The sequence below is a fragment of the Eupeodes corollae genome, chromosome 2, assembly GCF_945859685.1.
Source record: "Eupeodes corollae chromosome 2, idEupCoro1.1, whole genome shotgun sequence".
Lineage (NCBI taxonomy): Eukaryota > Metazoa > Arthropoda > Insecta > Diptera > Syrphidae > Eupeodes > Eupeodes corollae.
The window spans coordinates 34270443-34290967 of NC_079148.1; the positions used below are offsets into that span (position 1 = coordinate 34270443).

General features: G+C 35.7%; 3 protein-coding genes across 3 annotated transcripts; 1 reads left to right on the top strand and 2 right to left on the bottom strand.

Annotated features, from left to right (window-relative positions):
- Positions 1 to 1352: 1352 nt before the first annotated feature.
- On the bottom strand, positions 1353 to 2657 carry LOC129945351 (fumarylacetoacetate hydrolase domain-containing protein 2). The gene is made up of 3 exons (XM_056055033.1): positions 2054 to 2657; positions 1671 to 2002; positions 1353 to 1611 (listed from the first exon to the last, which is right to left on the bottom strand). Exons 1-3 carry the CDS (start codon positions 2522 to 2524, stop codon positions 1446 to 1448), a joined length of 969 nt encoding a protein of 322 aa, XP_055911008.1. The 5' UTR covers positions 2525 to 2657; the 3' UTR covers positions 1353 to 1445.
- Positions 2658 to 9265: 6608 nt separating this feature from the next.
- Positions 9266 to 10811, top strand: LOC129946447 (delta(3,5)-Delta(2,4)-dienoyl-CoA isomerase, mitochondrial). The gene is made up of 7 exons (XM_056056629.1): positions 9266 to 9425; positions 9535 to 9694; positions 9758 to 9846; positions 9910 to 10013; positions 10076 to 10360; positions 10426 to 10572; positions 10637 to 10811. The coding sequence occupies exons 1-7, from the start codon at positions 9374 to 9376 to the stop codon at positions 10733 to 10735; spliced, it is 936 nt and encodes a 311-aa protein (XP_055912604.1). The 5' UTR covers positions 9266 to 9373; the 3' UTR covers positions 10736 to 10811.
- A 212-nt stretch (positions 10812 to 11023) lies between these two features.
- LOC129946446 (annexin B10) lies at positions 11024 to 13379 on the bottom strand. The gene is made up of 4 exons (XM_056056628.1): positions 13158 to 13379; positions 11612 to 12320; positions 11375 to 11556; positions 11024 to 11318 (listed from the first exon to the last, which is right to left on the bottom strand). The coding sequence occupies exons 1-4, from the start codon at positions 13167 to 13169 to the stop codon at positions 11262 to 11264; spliced, it is 960 nt and encodes a 319-aa protein (XP_055912603.1). The 5' UTR covers positions 13170 to 13379; the 3' UTR covers positions 11024 to 11261.
- Positions 13380 to 20525: the final 7146 nt, after the last annotated feature.

The window sequence follows — 20525 nt, forward strand, 5'->3', positions numbered from 1 at the left end:
TTCGATTTTCATCTACAAATCATCAAATTTCGAATCCAGCGAAGAAAGGTTATCTTTAGTTGATACTGAAAAAGTTGTTGAACAATCGTTCACCATTTTATACCACTAACTTACGAATGCTCCTAAAGTTAATCCTCGGAATCCTGTTTTCTTACATTTCCATTATCCTTGCCATAATTCTTAATTAAAGTGTAATTTGAGAGTATCCATTAAAAGGGGGCATGCTCTTGTTTCAAGGTGCAGCTTATAGAAAAAACGGAGGAACTTTTCCATTGCATTGAACCACGGTACACATTGTACGCTTAACTTCCGCTACTTTTGCTCGGAGGTGTCTATCGAGATTCAGGTTGGAGGTAATCAATACACCCAGATACTTACATATATTCCTTAACTATTTCTACTGTTCTTCCTGATAAGTCCATTATTCCATTCAAGAGTATCTCCATCCACCACCGGTTCTAAATATCATTTTTTCCGACTTTGATAAATTAATTGATAAGTTCCGCACTTTGCGCATGGTTTACCGTCAGGAAGACTATATCGTCAGCATAAAAACTTAGAGTAATAAAGTTCAGCTTTCAGTTGAATGACAAAAAAAAAAAAACATCTGTCATTTTGACAGAAGTAGACTTGACTTGATAGTTAGGGAGAGTTTTCTTGACTAACTTTCCAGTCAACTTTCCAACTTTTTTGGCAGCTGGCCAATCGGATACTAGAAACTTGCTTTATGTTGCCTGATCCTCCCCAATGTATGTATGTCCCAACACATATGTTATACCGGACGTTAAGCATCAAACGCATTGCATAGAACATGTTACATCAAACATGGTGCATAATCCATGTTCTTTCAAAGATGTTGCATTTATCTTGTTGGTTCAATGGCTGAAAGTAAGACTAATATTACTACTGAAACGTGCATATTTTCAACATTTCGTTCCAGCTAAACGATGAGAGAAAAACCTGCCAGCCAGACTATGATGTGGCATAACTTGACGCCCACGCCCGCTTACATTAATACTACCAAAATTTGCAATCGGCTTTATGGAATATTCACATGAAATTATTAAGCTCTATTCTTAACTTAATAAATAAAATAACTTTTTTTTTAGATCCGAATTCTGTCCATAGTTACGTACTGCGAACTTTTGCATATTCTTTTTATAATAAAGCCGATTATTATCTATAAAATACTTTCATTATATTTGCAACGAAATAATTTTATCTCACTAATTAAAAAATAAATTAATAAGAGATAAAAACAAGATGGTTTCTAAATTAATAAAATATGATAAACGGTTATCAAATAATCTACCTATCTTTTTATATATGTATATACAAAATAAACAAACAAATTAATTTAACGATATAAACATGAAATTTAGACATTTATTTCAATTTAATAACATATTTTAATAGTACACAAAAACAAATTGGGATGATAAGAATTAAATGCACTCATCCGCAACAACTTTGTTAAAAAGTTTTCCTACACATTCAATTTCACTCTCAATCGTATCGCCAGGCTTAAGATATTCTGGTGGATTTCTATACATTCCAACACCAGCGGGGGTTCCAGTTAAAATAACATCACCAGGCTTTAGAGTTATGCTCCTGAAAAGAGAGGAATATTATTGACTCCTTATTGTTATGAATTATTGAAGAAAATCTACTTTGTTAATTCATGAATAATGTCATCGATTTCGTAAATCATATCCATGGTGTTTCCATTCTGTTTTTCTATCCCATTTATTCGAGTTATCATCTGAAGGTGATGTGGATCGTTCACTAAGCTTTTGTGGACGATAGCTGGTCCCAGTGGGCAGAATGTATCCATAGACTTGCCAATCAAAAACTGTCCTCCATTTCGTTCTTTTTGCCAGTCTCTAGCTGAAATATCCTGCGCCACAGAATAACCAAAAACATAATCCATAGCGTTTTCTTTGGAAACGTTTTTCGCTTCCTTGCCAATGATTACTGCTAACTCCACTTCGAAATCGATTTTCTAAATCACCACAGATTAACACAAATTTTCAAAATCAACCAACAAACTTACATTGGAAATGTTGTGAGCTATAACATTACCACCATGGCCGATAAGAGTGCTGGCAAACTTACTAAAAAACATTGGCTCTTTTGGTTTCGCTTTGTGTTGCTCCAAACAATGATCCAGATAGTTCAGGCCAATGCAAACAATTTTCTCCGGATTGGTGACAGGCGGCAAGAGTTCAATGTCTGAACACAATTGTTCTGATGGCAGTGATTGTAATTTTTTCAGAAGAACTTTGGTATCCTGCTTGATTAAATTAATCATATCGTTTTGGCAGGTTCCTTCTGGGAGTGGGTGAAGTGTTTCGCCATCATTGGATAAAACACCTAAAAGCTTATTGGATTCGTTTTTACGAATGAATTGCACAAATCGCAATGGAACCTCGGCAGACGATGTTGATGAATAATTGGCGGCCATTATGCGCTGGAACTTAACTAGTTTTACTAACTGTTTGAAGATCATTGACTGCTTTTTCATGGATAGTATATTGAGAAAAACACTATACGAGTGTTTTTATATAAGTAGAGTGTTTTTGTATCTTGATGGAAGTGTCTTATCTGTTTTCAAAAGGTGTTCACGTGATTTGTTGATATTTTGGTTTTGCGGTGTCTTTTTTAAGAATGTCACTTCTGAGACGTGTTCATATGTTTGCTAGATTTCTGAGGATGAATTGCTTGCGGGTTATCTAAGCTCCAGGTAAAGCAATTTGGTTTGTTCTTACATGCCCCCTGACATTCGCCTTTTCAAAAAACTTTCATGTTCGTTAATTGAACCTCACACTCTCGGGTCAGCAGCTTAACTCTCAACTGTAATGATGTTCACTAGAATATCAGTCTCACGAAATTTTTGCATAAACTGGAGATGGAGTTCAACAGGCATCGTGAGTGCTTTATATCATTTTCGAAAAATGCACTGTTTGGGCTACGCAGCAATCAATTTGGAAATAAATTTTCAATATTTTCCAACATTATTAAAGTATAAAGTAACTTTGTTCCACAAAAGAATGGTATTGACTTTCTACCAACATATCAAATAAGCACTCAGAGTCAAAAAATTGACTTTTTAAAAGTACACTTCTGGATGGCCCACTCTATAGATCCTACAGTTCGGTGTTGGCAGCAAAATATAGACACGTTCGAGAATAAATAAATCATGGAGAAAAATTTATGGCTAGGCATTTGCGGAATGACGATTTAAAAAACCGGTTTTCTCGTTTTCAAAAGATTTTTGCCGAAAAGTCGGTCTTGGACTTGGTTTGAAAAGGCTTTAAGACTCGATGCATATTAAGCGAACATACCTCTTGATTGTAATAAGGTGTTTCTACCAAAGAAAAGGAGATTAATTTGACGTTTGGTTACTGTCATAACAACCAAACGTCAAATTATTCTCCTTTCGAAAAGAAAACAAAATATGAAATTTTTATTGATTTTATTGATTGATAATTTAATATTTTTTAATTATGAATTGTTAATTTCTTTAAAAAAGAATGAGTAATTTAAAACTTTTAGTATCTCGTCAATTGATTCTTCTCAACAATTTGAAAGTAGTAGTGGGTGCTTTGGACAGGAGAATTCACTTTTATAGAAAAAAACACCTGCAGTGCTTAATAAAGATTTTGGTAGCTAGACAATCAAATTGAAAACACCAACCTTATCATAAAATCTTGTTGCGTACTGCACAATTTTTTGAATGTCCATAATGATGAAATTAATAACCATTGGAAACAACATTCAAAGGAAATTAATGTGAAAAACAGCCAGAGTTTACTAAGTAAGTAAGTAAGTAAGAAAGTAAGTAATTCATTTATTAACAGTTTTTAAAATAAATACATAATCATTTGTTTTTGAATTTAAAAGCTTTGGCTTTGCCGTCAGCTCGACTAGCAACTTAAATTTTTATAACATTGGTAAACTTTGTTTTAAATTTCAGTTTTAATTATATATTGATTCTTACATACATATATACAACTACTGGTTTAATCATATTCACTCACAATCAATTTTCTAAATCTGCAAATTTCCTTCAGATAGTTGACAAGATTGTTCCATTCTAGTCCATTCAATATTAGAATTGTCTCTTGTAGAGTGAGAGAGAATTTTTTAAAATATGAGAATCTCTTGTATCTGAAAATTGGACATACGCTTATAAAATGGAAGCAGTCTTCTTTGGATTTATGATTGCAGATTTGAAAATCAAAGAAATATCTTTGTAGCTTAAAGATTCATTGAAATAGTTATTATTACTTAGATTAAATTGTAACTGGCTATATAATATTCGACTTTCTGATTCAATAGCTGCTTTTATAAATTGATTCCGAACCGAGTCTTCATTAAGCTGGATAATTTTATATATTTTTTCCTTAACACCAAGAATGTTACTTGTATTAATTTGCATATCTTCACCAAATGAAGAGGCAATTCGTTGCCATTTGTCATACCACCAGTCTTTGTTCCTTATTTCGTAAAGCAGCATTATTTTGCTTAGTCGCTCATCTGGGAAACCTAAGACTTTAATAATATAATCCGCTTGTAGTTTTAATGTGCTTGTAAATAATTTTGGTAACCCATTTTCCAAGTAGATCGCATAGTTCGGCGTGTTGATTGGTAGGTTGAACATTTTTTTGATGAAACTCCTCTGAAATCTCTCAATTTCCTCATACTCTTCCATCCCCCAAACTTGAGCTGCATAACATAAAGTGGACTTCACAACTGAATTAAAAATTTGGTATTTGGTAGACAAATATACAAGGTTGTTCGAGAAGATCCTTTTCCATGTTAAGTTTATTAGACTTTGTGATGTTTAGGCTTTAATGTCAAGGTACTTACTAAAATTCAGTCGTGGGTTGAGGTTCACTCCAAGATATCTATATTCGTTTGTCACCTCCAAACTTCTTCCGTTGTACTTCCAATTACTTCCAACTTCAGTCCGATTGGATCGCGAAAAGATCATTATTTTTGATTTTTCTGTATTGATTTCTAATTCCCATTTATCACAGTATGCATGACAGTCAGTTTATCATCAATTGAAGATTTTCTTTCGATTCCGATAGTATGACCATGTCGTCAGCATAAAGTAAAGCATTTATCCGGATTCCGGCTATTCTAATTCCTCCAGGTAAGTCGTTAACTATGTCATTAATGAATAGTGAAAATAAAAGTGCACTAAGCGGACATCCTTGTTTGACACCAGAATCAGTACTAAACCATTCAGAAAAATGCGCTCCATCCCAGACGTTAGCTTCTGTGTTTGTATACATATTTTTGATGACATGTACAAATCTGGTTGAAACACCGATCTGCGAAAGTTTGTAACTAATAAATTTAATTTAATTATTTTCTGTGTCCCACCATTCCAAATACTTCAGACGACAATCAAATCTTCTTCAAAAATTAAATGTCTTTGTTTTAATAACAAAAGCATTAAGAAAGCCGACAAGAAGTTTTCACACACCCCATTTATTAAAGTAAAACATTTATTTTGTTTATATTCTTTGCTTTTTAATTCATTATTTTAATTCATAAATATGTATGTAGGTACAAAAAACATAACAAAATCAAGAACTTAAAAAAATAAACATAAATTGCATACATACATAAATAACATAAATGTATTAATTCAATATAGCACGTTTGATAAGTGCAACATCTTGTTGAAGAGATTCGCAATTTTTTCTAGTATTACGTTTCTCTTCTCCTAAATCAAAATTAATTTCTCATCATTTTCTCTTATAAGCTTTAAATTTTCCAATATTATTTCATCCTGCTTTTGAAATTCCTTATCCCATTGAACTCTCTTCCTCTTTTTTCCAGCTTTTGAATTTGATGAACAAGGAACACCCGGACTGGATAATGCAGCAGGAGTAGTGGAAACGGACGAAGCAGCAGACGGAACAACGGCAGTGGCAGGAGCGGAAAACATCTCCGACAATGAGTTTTGAGATGAATCTTGAGTGGAGTAAATTGATTCTGCAATACATAATAAATTTTAACAAAATGATTTTTTTTAAGTAGTTATATTGTTTTACATATAAGGTTGTCCTCTTGTAGATTTTCAAGGTTACTCAGGGTTCTTTTTCCCTATTGAGACGGAGAACCTCCAGAAGGGCTAACCAATTTCTTTTCCTTGCTGTTAGTGAAAAGAATTTAATAATAAATTCTAAACAAAAAAAGAACTTTACTTATACCGATTTGATAAGTTGTGAATTTTCACTTTTATTTCTTCTGGAGTATATCCTACCAAAATCTCTGCCATTTTCTTATAAACGTGAGAGTTTTTTCTCTGGCCGATCAATTCAGCCTGTTTGTCCACCCACAATTCCAACAAAACCGTTTCATCCTCCGCCGCCCAGGTTTTTCGTTGTTTTTTGTTTTTGTTCACTCATCATCTGTAAGTAATTAGTTTTATTATATTCTTGTACCTATGTATTTATTATTTTTGTATACTTGCATTTTATTTCGTTTTTAATTTCTTTCGTTTTCGAGTTGTTTATTGTTTTAAATTTACGATGGATGAATTTATCAGAGATTGCAAGCAATGGGAGGAGAGGAACTTTGCGTTGGAAGAAGAAAAAGTAACTCTTTTTAAAGATTTCCTTGAAGAGTCAAAAAAATTCAACGAGAAATTTTATACGCTTCAGGCATTCTGTGGGAATTTCAAAGCATGGTTGAATGGATATCCAGCAAAAACAGGTGGATTTATTTCCTTCAAATCATTCTTTAAAATGAAAATGGTTGGAAGAAACACTTAGGTGACATAAATTAGAACTCAGAACCGTCTGAACCATCTCAATGAAGAGAGTAGTTTTGAAATGACAGGGGTTTGTATGTAACACTTCCAAGAATTTCGAATGAAAATCATACAAAATTTTTAAAAGTGTTACCCACCGTCATTTCATAACTACTCTCTTCATTGGGATGGTTCAAACGGTTCGGAGTTTTAATTTATGTCTGCTAACTGATTCCGTAAACTCTATTAAATTCAAAAAATTATTTCAAAAAATTTCCATCTAAAAATTGTTTCAACTTATTTTTGAGATTAAAAAAATGTTGAAAATACTTTTACATGGGAATTTAAGGCAGTGTTGTTGTTTTAGAGCAAGAACATTTTTGAATTTTACACTTTTGCAATGATACTAGACCAGTTACATCGGATCGTGAATACCCTTTATGTATGTATTTTTTGAGCTATGAGGCTTCACTCGAACAGCACATATAAAATTACTTACCTAAATGCATGCTGATGGCATTTCGTATGATTCAAGGTGAACTTCTCAAATTATCTATCTGCGTTGAATGTTCTGGTTGTTGTCCTTGCGGATTATTGTTTGTATTCTGCAACCATTAAAGGTTTATTTCATCGATATTGACATTCATAAAATTATGTAAGACACAGCATGCTTTTATAATCAAGGTACTGTTGTCAATACGGTTATCAAGAGCCTTTCCAATTCTTCTAAATCTTGCTTTCAAATGTCCAAAACAGTTTTCAACTACTCTTCGACATTTTGAAAGAGAGTAGTTGAAGTTCTTTTCTTCTGCCGTCGCTGCGGTACAAAAAGGACATGGTTTCATTAAGGATTCAGAAAACCTGAAAGCTGAGTCTCCAATTAGGACTACAGGAACATCCACACCACATACATTTTTTGGCATTTCCTTTAGAATAGGTTGCCGATGCTGTTGTCTTACATAAGAATCTTCGTATATTTGGGAATCATTACAGCGACCTGAAGCTCCTACATTTATGAAAAGAAATCTGTAACTATGAATAGGAATAATTATTAGGACTATTTTTGTAAGAGCAAAAAATCGGATTTACCGATAAACAACCACAGCTAGCAATACAGTTGAATGCCATCCCTTATAATTATAGTAATCTACAGAATCCAGAGCTGGGGCTTGGATCTCAATATGGCACCCATCTTCAGTAAAATTGAAAATTATAAAAAAAAGTAATTAAGAGTACAAAAATGACTCTTCCAAACCAATACGAAACATTCAATACGACTACTAAACAACAACAACGTGTTGTTTTGTCTTCTTCAACATTTCGCATTGGTTTGAGAGATTCTTGAATCTATACTATACCAATAGCTCCAAAACACTGAGGGAAACCAAGTTTTTCAAAACCACTCACATTTTTTTTATAGTTTGTTCTGTGAGTGGTTAGGCACAAAAGTATTTTGGTTTTAGAACAAGCCAAACTTCTCTTTTAAGATCATGCCTACTGTGGATGTGCCAACGCCAAAGATAGCTGCAACTGTCCTGTATTCAGCAGACGACCCAAGCGTATATATTGCAATGGCTGTTCTTTTTTTCAAAGGTATGCACTTTCTAATGTTGGTATCGTGCATTTCTAGATTTTTCAGCTCATTGCACAATATGTCGAATGTTTCACGGCTCATTCTAAAATTATGTTTAAAAAACTCATCATTGTTTTCTAAGACTTCGTGTTTCCAAAAAGTGCTTGTACGTATCTGACATTGAGGTAGAAAGTTTGTTTTTATAATTTAGAGGTAAATGGTATTATGGAAGATTACCTTTGCCCACATGCTTCTTTGGCGATGATGATTCTCAATTGCATCAATCATACTCTTATTTTTTTTCATTTTCAACATTTTCAAAATAAAACGCTGACGTTTTCTGGTCATGGTACAGCCTTGAGATAATGATATGAAGTTGAGCAGGAACTTTGTTCCATTTTCTTTGTATGTATGGAAATCAAACCAATTTTAAATTAAAAATATACTATTTATACAAAATTTGACAATTAGTATCAAAATAATGGAAATGTCAAACGAAAACTTGTAAATACTCGGTGTGAACACTTTATGAGTTTTCGAAAACTTTTCGCCGAAAACCGGGTTTTCAGTTTGGTGTGGAAAGGCTATTTGAATCATATGGTGAGGCAGATAGTTTTTGTTGACATTTCCATCTGTCAATAAACAAAATTGGCGTTTAAATGGGTCGGTTCAACAATTATTCTCCGAAACAAAAGTTTTTTTGATTTGACAAACTAATGTTTCCAAGTAGATTTCAATGAATTTTATTTAAAATCTTCATTTGAGGAGATTAAAATTTCTTTCGTGAAATCTGTGAGATTTCAAGGAGATTTGTGACAAATCTAGCTAAATCTCGATGTAGTGCCTGGTGGAAACGTAGTATAAGGAATCATTCAGAAACCTTAAACAAAACTCAGGTCTCTGAACACGCCACACATATGTTTTTGACTTTTTGAAGTGATTATTTTTCCTATTTTCTGTTGTTTTGTATTTAGGAGAAATAGCATTTAATTTTTTAAATAAATTATTCATTTATTCACACTTTACAAATGTCTTTAAAAACCATTCTATCCACTAAAGTTATTTCTAGAAACCTAGTTTGTAAGTAAGAAAATTTTAAATAATATTAAAGAAATACTGACCTATAAACTTGAGTTCAAAGTCCGATTAAGTTCAACAAACCTGTTAATTCTATTTCGTATATTCCTAGCTTCTCCAATTTTTAGAACAATGAGTTCCAAAATAATACCCACATCAAGTACTGAAAATAATTTCAAATCTCTATCGATTGCTGTTCCTAAACCATTTGTGTATCATGTCCAATTAAATCGCCCGGACAAGTATAATGCTATCAATAAGCAGATGTGGGTGTAAGTATACTTGAATTGTCTCAACGGTATTCAGCTGTCTTGATAGTATCATTAAATTTCTAGGGACATCAAGGATTGCTTTGAATCATTGAGTATCAATCCCGATTGTCGTGCTATAGTCATTTCGGCCGAGGGTAAACACTTCACTGCGGGTGAGACAGGCTGTTTTTCGTTTTAAAATTCACATACTTAAATCATTTAATTAATTATTGAAGGTATTGATTTAAATGACATGATGAAATTAGCTCAAGAACTTTCTGAAATTGACGAAGTCTCACGCAAAGGATGTGCCTTGGAGAAGCTTATCAAATTATATCAGGTAAAAACAATTCGTTACTTAACAAAAACAAAATAAAAATAATACCTACATATTTTAAAAAGGATTCCATATCTTCTCTGGAAGTCTGCAATAAACCTGTGATTAGTGCTGTACATTCGGCCTGCATTGGTGCTGGAGTTGATCTCATTACAGCCTCCGACATTCGTTATTGCACAAAAGACGCATTATTTCAGGTGAAAGAAGTCGAAATCGGAATGGCTGCTGATGTGGGTACATTACAGCGTTTCCCAAAAGTCATCAACAGTCAGAGTCTAGCCAGAGAACTTTGTCTAACTGGTAGAAAGTTTCTTTCAGATGAAGCTAAAAGCTGTGGTCTAGTAAGCCAAGTAAGTCATTTAAATTAATTTTCTTTTGAATTTGAATCTGACTAACGAATTAAACTGTTAACTAGGTTTTTGATAATAAAGATGCAATGATTACATCTGCTCTAGCATTAGCTGAAGATTTAGCCAGCAAGAGTCCTATTGCTGTTCAGGCAACAAAAAAGAACATCATTTACTCTTTCGATCGTCCTAACCAAGAAGGCTTGGATCAGATTGTGAGTTATTTAATACGGTACCTCATCAATTAAATATTTTTCTAAAAACTTTTTATTTTTACAGCGTGAAATGAACAAGCTTTACTTGCAAAGTGAAGACTTTGTCAATGCAACAATGGCTCAGCTAACTAAAGGAGAAAAACCAATATTTTCTAAGTTATAAATTAATCTCCATAATTGTTATGAACAAATTTACTAAATTGGGCTAAGAACAATAAAGTGGCATTTTCTATTTTTTATTGCAGATTATTTTTATTCAGTATTTGTAGACTTTTTCAAGACTTTGAGACAGATTTCTCCAGTCATTTCAACAATAGGTTCTATTAAGTCCAACAGTTTTTTTTACTTGTCGTTTTCTATGCTTATTTTGTGGTGTAATGATACTCGAAATGGGTCCGTAGGGTACCACATCCTATTATCCCTAGAGTAATAAATGACAACTTGTAAAGCATACTTGAAAACATGTTTTATTGTTTATTCTGAGAGAAACTGTATGTTTATTTTAAAGCACATTTAGGAATGGTAAAAAAAGAGAGTGTAAACAAAAATTAACATAAAAATGTAAATATATCTATTTTTTGAGTTAGGCACTTTCTATGCAGGGTACTTCAAGTTGGAGAGATTCACAGATAATTAAAGGACAATGAGATACATAATTAAAAAAAAAACAAGAAATTCTTATACGCAATTTATGCGCCTCCAATAAGAGCACAAAGCGCCCGTTTGTAGTCGCCAGATGTCTCGGACTGAAATAAAAATATTTTTGTTTAGACATTCAAATCAATTTTTTAAGAGTATTTACCTTAACAGCACTGACTAAAGTCCTATTGTACAATCGTTCAAATTCATCCTTAATATTGCCCAAATCGATCTCGGATCGACTGATAATTATGCGGATCAGTGTTCGGTCATCTGTGCCAGCACCGTCCATTGCTTTGAATAAACGATTGGCAAAGAATGCAGGAGGCGATTGAGCACATTCAACTAAAAACTCAATTAAATTAAAGTCAATTCTTTGAAAGAATAGAATAAATCTTACCAATAGCCATCATTGCTTCATGCAATTCACCACTCATCTCATGCTTAATAGCTTGTTCCAAAGTCATGCCGGAGATCTGCTTGTACTCCTCAAAAATCAATCGCAACTGGGCAAAACTCTCATGTGCCATAATACGATTGAATACCTCTTCGTCGGTGCCCAATTTCGCTTCACCAGCAGCATAAAGGGCTTCAGCTTGTTCTTTAGCCTTATCTGGATCAACAGTTCCGGCTGGATTACGAACACCCGTCACAATGAGAGTTAATAAACGTCTAAAATGACCCGATGTCTCACTACACATATGCTCAGCCAATGGACGGTCGTATTTATCTTCGTAGGCTTTCACTATTTCAGCCATTTCTTCGTTGGATTTGGTACAAAGAATTTCCACAAGAGATTCTTCATTTGTACCCAAACCTTCCATTGACTTGTGAAGTTGTTTGCAAAGATACTCGACTGGTGGCATCATTAGACCAATGATGACATCTTCGAATTTACCTCCTAATTCACTTTTCAAATCATCAATCAAATCACGACCATATTCATGTAGGAAGTAGGCTTTGATCTCCTGACGCTGAGAGTTTGAGCGAGCGGTTAAAATGTCAATGATGGCCTGTTCATCGGTACCAAAACCTTTCATGGCGGTTCGAAGAGCTTGGCCATCGGCAGCAGGATCGAACGGCGATGCTGGGACTATAGTTGGTTTAGGCTATGTGAAGTATAACATTTATTTATGTATAGTTGAGTTAAATAGTCGTACTAAAATGATTTGTATGTCTTATCTAAATTATGTAGTTACCTAAACCTTATCATCTACTAATTTAAACTTTGGTTTGTTTTTCCAAATTGTTTACATTTAAAGCTTAAAATAACCAAATGACTTTTCAATGTTTTGGTTTGTGAAAATAGTGATGACTCATTTGGATTTATGTTTGATTTTTTATTTTGAATCGTGTTGAATGGCAGTTCAGAGGGAAATAAAGATAAACCTATTTTAAATGGAACATAATCAAATAAAAGACACACCTTTGAATATGTATTAAGCGGTTAAGCCCATCATTTATTAATGTGTATCTATATTCCTAAAACTTTCTTATGCCAACAATGTACCAATTAAGTATAATCTAATTGGATTAAAATGTAATTCTTTCTCCGCCAATTTAAAAAATATCCAAATATAAATTACGGCTTTATGTTTCGTAACGTGTAAACAAGAAATTTAACTTTGTAAACCACAAGTTGCTTAATTAACACTTAATTTTACATAACACTAATGGAATCTCTATTCGTATATACTTATTATTTAATTTAAAGTAATAACTATACAAAGTTTCTTAATTTTAGATACATTCCTATTGGCTAGTTTTAGGTAGGTATTGCGTAGGTACCTACATAGTAACTAAGATCGTTGAGCCATTAAAAGGGTCAACTTAAGACATTCAAGTAATAATTTAGATATGAACATAAATTAACAATTCAAATGGAAACTACGTAAATTAATGTAAAATTTGCATTAAAACTTAGAGAACTATTAACAAACTATTACCGTATAATCCATTTTTAGAATGATTGAAGGTGTCTGGATAAAATAAGGTTCACTTTAATGAAAATTAAAACAAAAATGAAACTCGACGAGACGATGACCAGACTCACAGAATTAAATTAATTTAACAACAATATTAATCTTGTATTATGAATTAATTAATAATTATTGTTGACTTCTTTAACTTTTTCTTCCGTTTTTGTTTGTTGAAGTTTGAACTTGGACAAGTAGTGAAAGAAAATGAAGAGAAAAGTGAGAGTCAAAAACACTCTATATAAAGATATAAATCCCCGGTAGACATCTTGGTTTGCCTACAAGCTAAACCGGAAATCAGCCTCATAAACTTTTTCATAGTATGCGTGTAATTTCTCCTCTAATTTATTAAATTTCCCCAAAAACCTCAGTAAGTGTGTCTATGTATGCGTGAAAACACGTCAATTTTTCTCGTTGAGTTCGTCCACATTACAAATACAACAATGTAAACAAATGGGTTTTGGAGGGTGATACGTACGAAGGATTTATATCTTTACTAGAGTGTTTTTGGTGAGAGTTGTTTTTGACATAAGAAAAGTCTGTTTGATTTGAATATCGATATTTTGTTGCTAATCAACGATTTAGATGGGTTTTTATGGAAGTCATGTTACTTTAGGTGGTGTTTCCTTCAGACGTTATGTTTAAAAGTACTAGTAAAAGACAATTTTTACTTGTTTCTAGATATTTAAGGATTGTTAATGTGTAGGTTAATAGGTAAATAGGAATTCAAGTAATCTATTGACTAATACCACATTCATTGATAGCAAAACTACACTACATAAGAATCAAAGAAATGTTTACATACATAAAGTCAAATTAATAAACAAGCTATGAAATAAACCAAAACGTTAGTGGAATATTAAAGTAAGGTTTACAAAAAATCCCTTAAAAAAATCTACTACAATAATAAGTAACTTGAAATTCGGACCAATTTCCACAGACTTGAGTTTCTTTCGTATGGGTTTTGACATCAAATTGTGGTAATTTGTTAACACACCTAAGAATCCTTTGTTTATATGTTTCTGTCTAAATTATTATCATTATTCATTTGTTTGTAAAGAATCTGTTTTCTGATTCTTACTTACTTACTTAAGGTGGCGCTACAGTCCGGGGTGGACCTGGGCCTCAACCAACATGTGTCTCCCGCCAGCTCGGTCCCTAGCTAGCTGTCTCCAGTTTCGCACGCCAAGTTAGTTGAGGTTCTCTCCCACAACATGAGTCTCGGTCTTCCTCTACTGTGCCGTCCCTCGTGATTGGATTCGAATACCTTCGGTCTACATGACCTAGCCATTTAATCCGTTGGACTTAAGTTCTGCTAACTAGGTCAGTGTCGCTGTACAGCCCGTACAGTTCGTCGTTATATCTTCTCCTCCATTCTCCATCTATGCGTATGGGACCGAAAATCACCTGAAAAATTTTTCTCTCGAAGCATCCTAAGACGCTCTCATCTTTTTTTGACAGGGTCCAGGCCTCAGTGCCATAAATGAGAACCGGGATGATGAGTATCCTATAGATGGTGATTTTAGATGCCCGAGATAGGACTTTACTTCTCAATTGCCTTCTAAGTCCAAAGAAGCAGCTATTTACAAGAGTTATTCTTCGTTTGATTTCAGCGCTGGTGTCGTTGTCTGTGTTAATAGCGGTGCCTAGGTAGACAAAGTCCCTAACTACCTCAAAGTTATAGCTGTCCATGATGACGTTTTGTCCAAGACGTCGTCGTTGTTCAGTGTCCTTTTTTGATGACAGCATATGCTTGGTCTTGCCCTCATTGACCACTAAATCCATCTTCTTCGCTTCCGTCGCAATGCTCAAAAACGCTCCACTGACATTACGCTTTGATCTTCTAATTATGTCAATATCACCTGCGTATCCGAGTAATTGGATGGACCTTTGGATGATTGTGCCTCTAAAACCTTTTTTGACATCAAATGCATCGGTAAGATCTTTTCCGACCTTGATAGAGCAGCGTTCATTTTCCATCGTCATTCTGCACAAAAGGATAAGTTTGACAGGGATGCCAACTAGACATTGCTCTGTAGAGCTCTTCCCTATAGATGCTGTCATACGCGGCTTTAAAATCGATAAAGAGATGGTGGGTATCGATTTAAAGTTTCTGGGTTTTTTCCAAGATCTGCCGTAGTGTGAATATTTGGTCGATAGTGGATTTTCCTGGTCTGAAGCCACACTGATGAGGACCAACCAGGTTGTTGACGAAGGCCTTAAGACGTTCACATAATACGGCAGAGAGGATCTTATACGCAATGTTAAGGAGACTGATGCCTCTGTAGTTGGCACAATTTAGAGGATCTCCTTTCTTATGTATCTGGCATACTTTGCTGAGATTCCACTCATCGGGCATGCTTGCTTCCGACCATATTTTGTGGTGGCCGTGTGAAACCTACGACTTCAGAGGCGGCATCTCTGATGGCTGCAAGGCAATGTTGCTACTGGTTTTCAATGCTTAATGCAGGCAGCATAGGACACCTTAATAGGTTATTAGAGACTCGATCGGAAAAGGACATTGGTCCTTCGGAATGTTTGGATATCCTGGATACTGGAGAAGTGTCGTGCGTCGATCACAATGTGGTCAATCTGTTTGACGGTTGATTAATCAGGAGATTTCCATGTCCCCTTGTGGATATTGAGATGTGTGAACTGCGCACTAGCTACCAGAACAAAATCGATCAGCCGGAATCCGTTGTCGGAGGTGGTGTCGTGCAGTTTGTATCCACCAAAGATTTCTTCTCTTCCTAGTTTGGCATTAAAATCTCCTAAGACAATTTTAATGTCAAAGCTCGGGCACTGCTCAAATGTCTTGTCCAAGAGCTCGAATATGTCTTTGGTGTCTTCATCTTTCTCCTCTGTTGGGCATGCGCGCATATTAAGCCTTCATGCAGATTGTCGTGATGCGCTCGCTCACAAGAAACCCAAGACTTTTTGCCTGAGTATAGTTCCAACTACAAATCCACACCCAAATAGACGCTGTCTTTGTTCACGGTACCAGTCACCGTAGTATACCGCAGTCTTTTAGTTTGCGTTTGCTCGGTCCATCCCATCGCACTTCTTGGACGGCGGTAATATCTGCCTTGCAGCAGTTTATGGCTTCCGCTAATTGTTAGGCTGCACGTGGTCTATTAAGAGACCTAACATTCCACGTACAGATCCGAAGTTCGCTGTCCTTATTTCGTTTGCGTGGGTTGTCAACAGTGAATCCCTCCGTATCCGAGGCTTGTTAGTGCTTCTCAACTAAAGGTATTTTTTACGTGGCCAGGAAGTCACCCCGACGGCCCAACCCCCAACTGGGAGATTCAGATCCTTAGTATAACTCTAAAGACGTTTAGCCGGATAAACCGCTCCTTCTGATTCACATGAAATTAAAATTAAAACCTGTGAAGTCAGCCTACGGAAAGGCAAGAAATAAAATTGGTGGTGGTCCACCTAAATCCCCATCCAGAGAAGATAAAGAACTTACCTATGAATTTTATGCCAAATGAGTTTAAAATAAATACCAATGAATTTTATACCAATGGAGCTGTCTTGCGGGTTTTAAATAATGCGTGATGCAAACTGACTTAAGCCGTGCAAACCAATCGTCTTGAAGCTTTCTTATTTTAGTAATTTCAGATTATATGATTATACGAAGTCATTAATCTTACCTCATTACGATCCAAGTATCTGATGGTAGCTATAACTTGCAAACCGACAGGAATATGTCAACTTCTTGTTTCCTCATTTAAGTCATCTACAAAAACTGCAATAAGTTTCCTTATATTCATTCATGAAATCCTTTTCGCTTAGTACTTGCCCTGGATTATACCAGATTTTGTATATTTTTCTTTTTCTGTTGGTTGATGGCTGATTGTCCAATAAACGGAACTGCTTTAGAAACTCGACAAATCTGGCACACATTATTTTAGCAAAATTAAACAAACAATCTTTATTTTTTTTATATAAGAATAAATTTGACACATTTGGACCTTATTCCTTCGGTGGATTAACTTAGTAAACGTTACTTTGTACGTATTTTGTTTTATTAATTAAATGTTGACCTTAGTTTATTTAAGCAGACATAACTCTTCGCTTATCTATGTTATTAATTTGACTGATATTGTTTCATTTTATTAGAAATAAAATAAGGTTCATAACTAATGAAATGACTTTTATGACTTCATCAGGTATATTATTCAATTGAAATTTAGTTCAACTTTCGTCTCCAGACTTCAACTAAGACCTGGGCTCCATTTTAACAGAAGGAAGTTATGTACACATGTAGAAAATATAATTGATGTTTTAGCGAACTGTCCTCTGTTTATCTTTGTATTTCGCATTTGCATTTGTTCAGCTCCGAAAGAAACTCTTCAACCATTACCATCTCAATGTCTATTTAAGAGCACGACACAAAAATGTTAAATACTAATATTTTCATAACAGAGCCCTTTCTAGAAATTAACATTCAAAAATACACTGGGCAATTGATCAGTCTGCTATATTTTGACAGCTCAACAATGTACACTATGTCTGCTATTACACGATGCCTCACGACTCACATTTTAAGTAAAAATAAAAGAGGATATTGATATTAGTTTTTTTTTTAACTTCCCATAGAAAGTTATTGTAATGGTTCCGATTTCTCAAATTGAAATTTTGACAGCTCTCGACGTTTCAAGGTCCCTAGAGTCGAAATAAAAGATTTTTAGAAAGATGTCTGTGCGTGCGTGTGTACGTACGTTCGTTCGTCCGTGCGTTCGTACGTCCGTACGTTCGCGACGTTTTTTTCGTCGTCCATAGCTCAAGAACCAGAAGAGATGTCGATTTCAAATAAATTTTGTTATACAGATAATAAGGCAGAAAGATGCAGAAAGGGCTCTCAAGAAAATTGCGTTGGTGGTTTTTTTACAATAGCAGTTTGAAACGAAACAGTTTGAGCGAGCGCATCACGACAATTCGCATCAAGGCTAAATTCGCCAACATAAGCCTAATATGCGCGCATGCCCCAACAGAGGAGAAAGATGAAGACACCAAAGACATATTCTTCGAGTTCTTGAACAAGACATATGAGCAGTGCCCTGGCTATGACACTAAAATTGTCTTAGGAGATTTTAATGCCAAGCTAGGAAGAGAAGACATCTTTGGTGGCATAATCGGGGGATAGAGCCTGCACGACACTACCTCCGACAAAGGATTCAGGCTGGTCGATTTCGCTGCGGGGCGAGAAGTTCTGGTAGCTAGTACGCAATTCACACATCATAAAATCCACAAGGGGACATGGAAATCTCTTGATCAATCAACCGTCAACCAGATTGACCACATTGCGATCGACGCACCACACTTCTCCAGTATCCAGGATATCCGAACATTCCGAGAGGCCAACATTGACTCGGACCACTACTTAGTTGTAGCCAAGGTGCGGCTACGGATATCCCGATCCAAGCCAAAACAAGGAAGTACTGTGAGAAGATTTGACGTTAGACGGCTACAATCGCAAGAGACTGCTATGTCTCTTAGATGGAAAAAAAAGAGAGCATGAGAAGCGCGCGATCGACGAGATGGAGGGATGTGACAACAGGAATGAGGTTCGTAAATTTTACCAAAAGGTAAAAAAACATCCCAAGGGTACCAGCCACGAACCGAAGCCTGTAAAGACGATCAGACGAACCGAATTCCGCTGTAAGGGAGATAGATCCACTCAACCTCGGCGACGCATATCAACAATTCCGCCTTCCCGACCTTGACGAAGTGAAGATAACTATATCTAAACTTAAGTCAAACAAAGCTGCTGGAGCTGACGGCATCGCTTCCGAACTATTCAAAGCAGCAGGCGATGACTTGGTAGGGAGCATGCACCAACTCTTCTACAAAATATGGTCGAGCAAGCCCGATACATAAGAAAGGAGACACTCTAAACTGCGCCAACTACAGAGGCATCAGTCTCCTTAACATTGCATATAAGATCCTCTGCTGTATTATGTGAACGTCTGAAGCCATTCGTCAACAACCTGATTGGTCTTTATAAGTGTGGCTTCAGACCAGGAAAGTCCACTATCGACCAAATATTCACACTACGGCAGATCTTGGAAAAAGTCCAGGAGCTTCAAAGCGATACCCACCATCTCTTTATCGATTTTAAAGCCGCGCATGACAGCATCTATAGAGAAGAGCTCTACCGAGCAATGTCTAGTTTTGGCATCCCTGTCAAACTTATCCGTTTGTGCAGAATGACGATGGAGAATGCACGCTACTCTATCAAGGTCGAAAAACATCTTACCGATGCATTTGATGTCAAAAAAGGTTTTAGACAAGGCGATGCACTGTCATGCGACTTCTTCAACATCGTTCTGGAAAGAATTGTGCAAAACTCAACCGTCAACACTAGAGGCACAATCTTCCAAAGGTCCATCCAACTACTCGGATATGCAGATGATATTGACACAATTGGAAGATCAAAGCGTGATGTCAGGGGAGCGTTTTTGAGCATTACGACGGAAGCGAAGAAGATAGGTTTAGTGGTCAATGAGGGCAAGACCAAGCATATGATGATTGTCATCAAAAAAGGACACTGAACAACGACGTCTTGGACAAAACGTCAGCATGGACAGCTATAACTTTGAGGTAGGTAGGGACTTTGTCTACCTAGGCACCGCTATTAACACAGACAACGACACCGGCGCTGAAATCAAACGAAGAATAACTCTTGCAAATCTCTGCTTCTTTGGACTTAGAAGGCAATTGAGAAGTAAAGTCCTCTCTCGAGCATGTAAAATCACCATCTATAAGACACTCATCATCCCGGTTCTCATTTATGGTTCTTTGGACTTAGAGGGCAATTGAGAAGTAAAGTCCTCTCTCGAGCATGTAAAATCACCATCTATAAGACACTCATCATCCTGGTTCTCATTTATGGTTAGCAGAATTAAAGTCCAACGACTTAGATGGCTAGGTCATGTAGAGGGGATGGACAACAACGCTCCAGCCCGGAAAGTCTTCGAATCCAATCCCGAGAGACGGCACAGTAGAGGACTCAGGCGAGTCCGCGACTCAGGTGGCGCACTCAGGTGGGAGAGGACCTCAACCAACTTGGCGTGCGAAACTGGAGACAGATAGCTAGGGACCGAGCTGGCTGGAGACGCTTGTTGGTTGAGGCCCAGGTCCGCCCCGGACTCTTGCGCCACCTTAAGTAAGTAAGTAAGTAAGTAAGTTTGAAACAAATATCTTACGCACCAAAAACTCTAGAGACTTGAATTAAATTTTATATAATATATTGTAACGTGGTATCAAAGAAGGATATTTTATGAAAAAAAAATCCATTTAACCGTTTTTGTTTTTATAAATAAAAAAAAA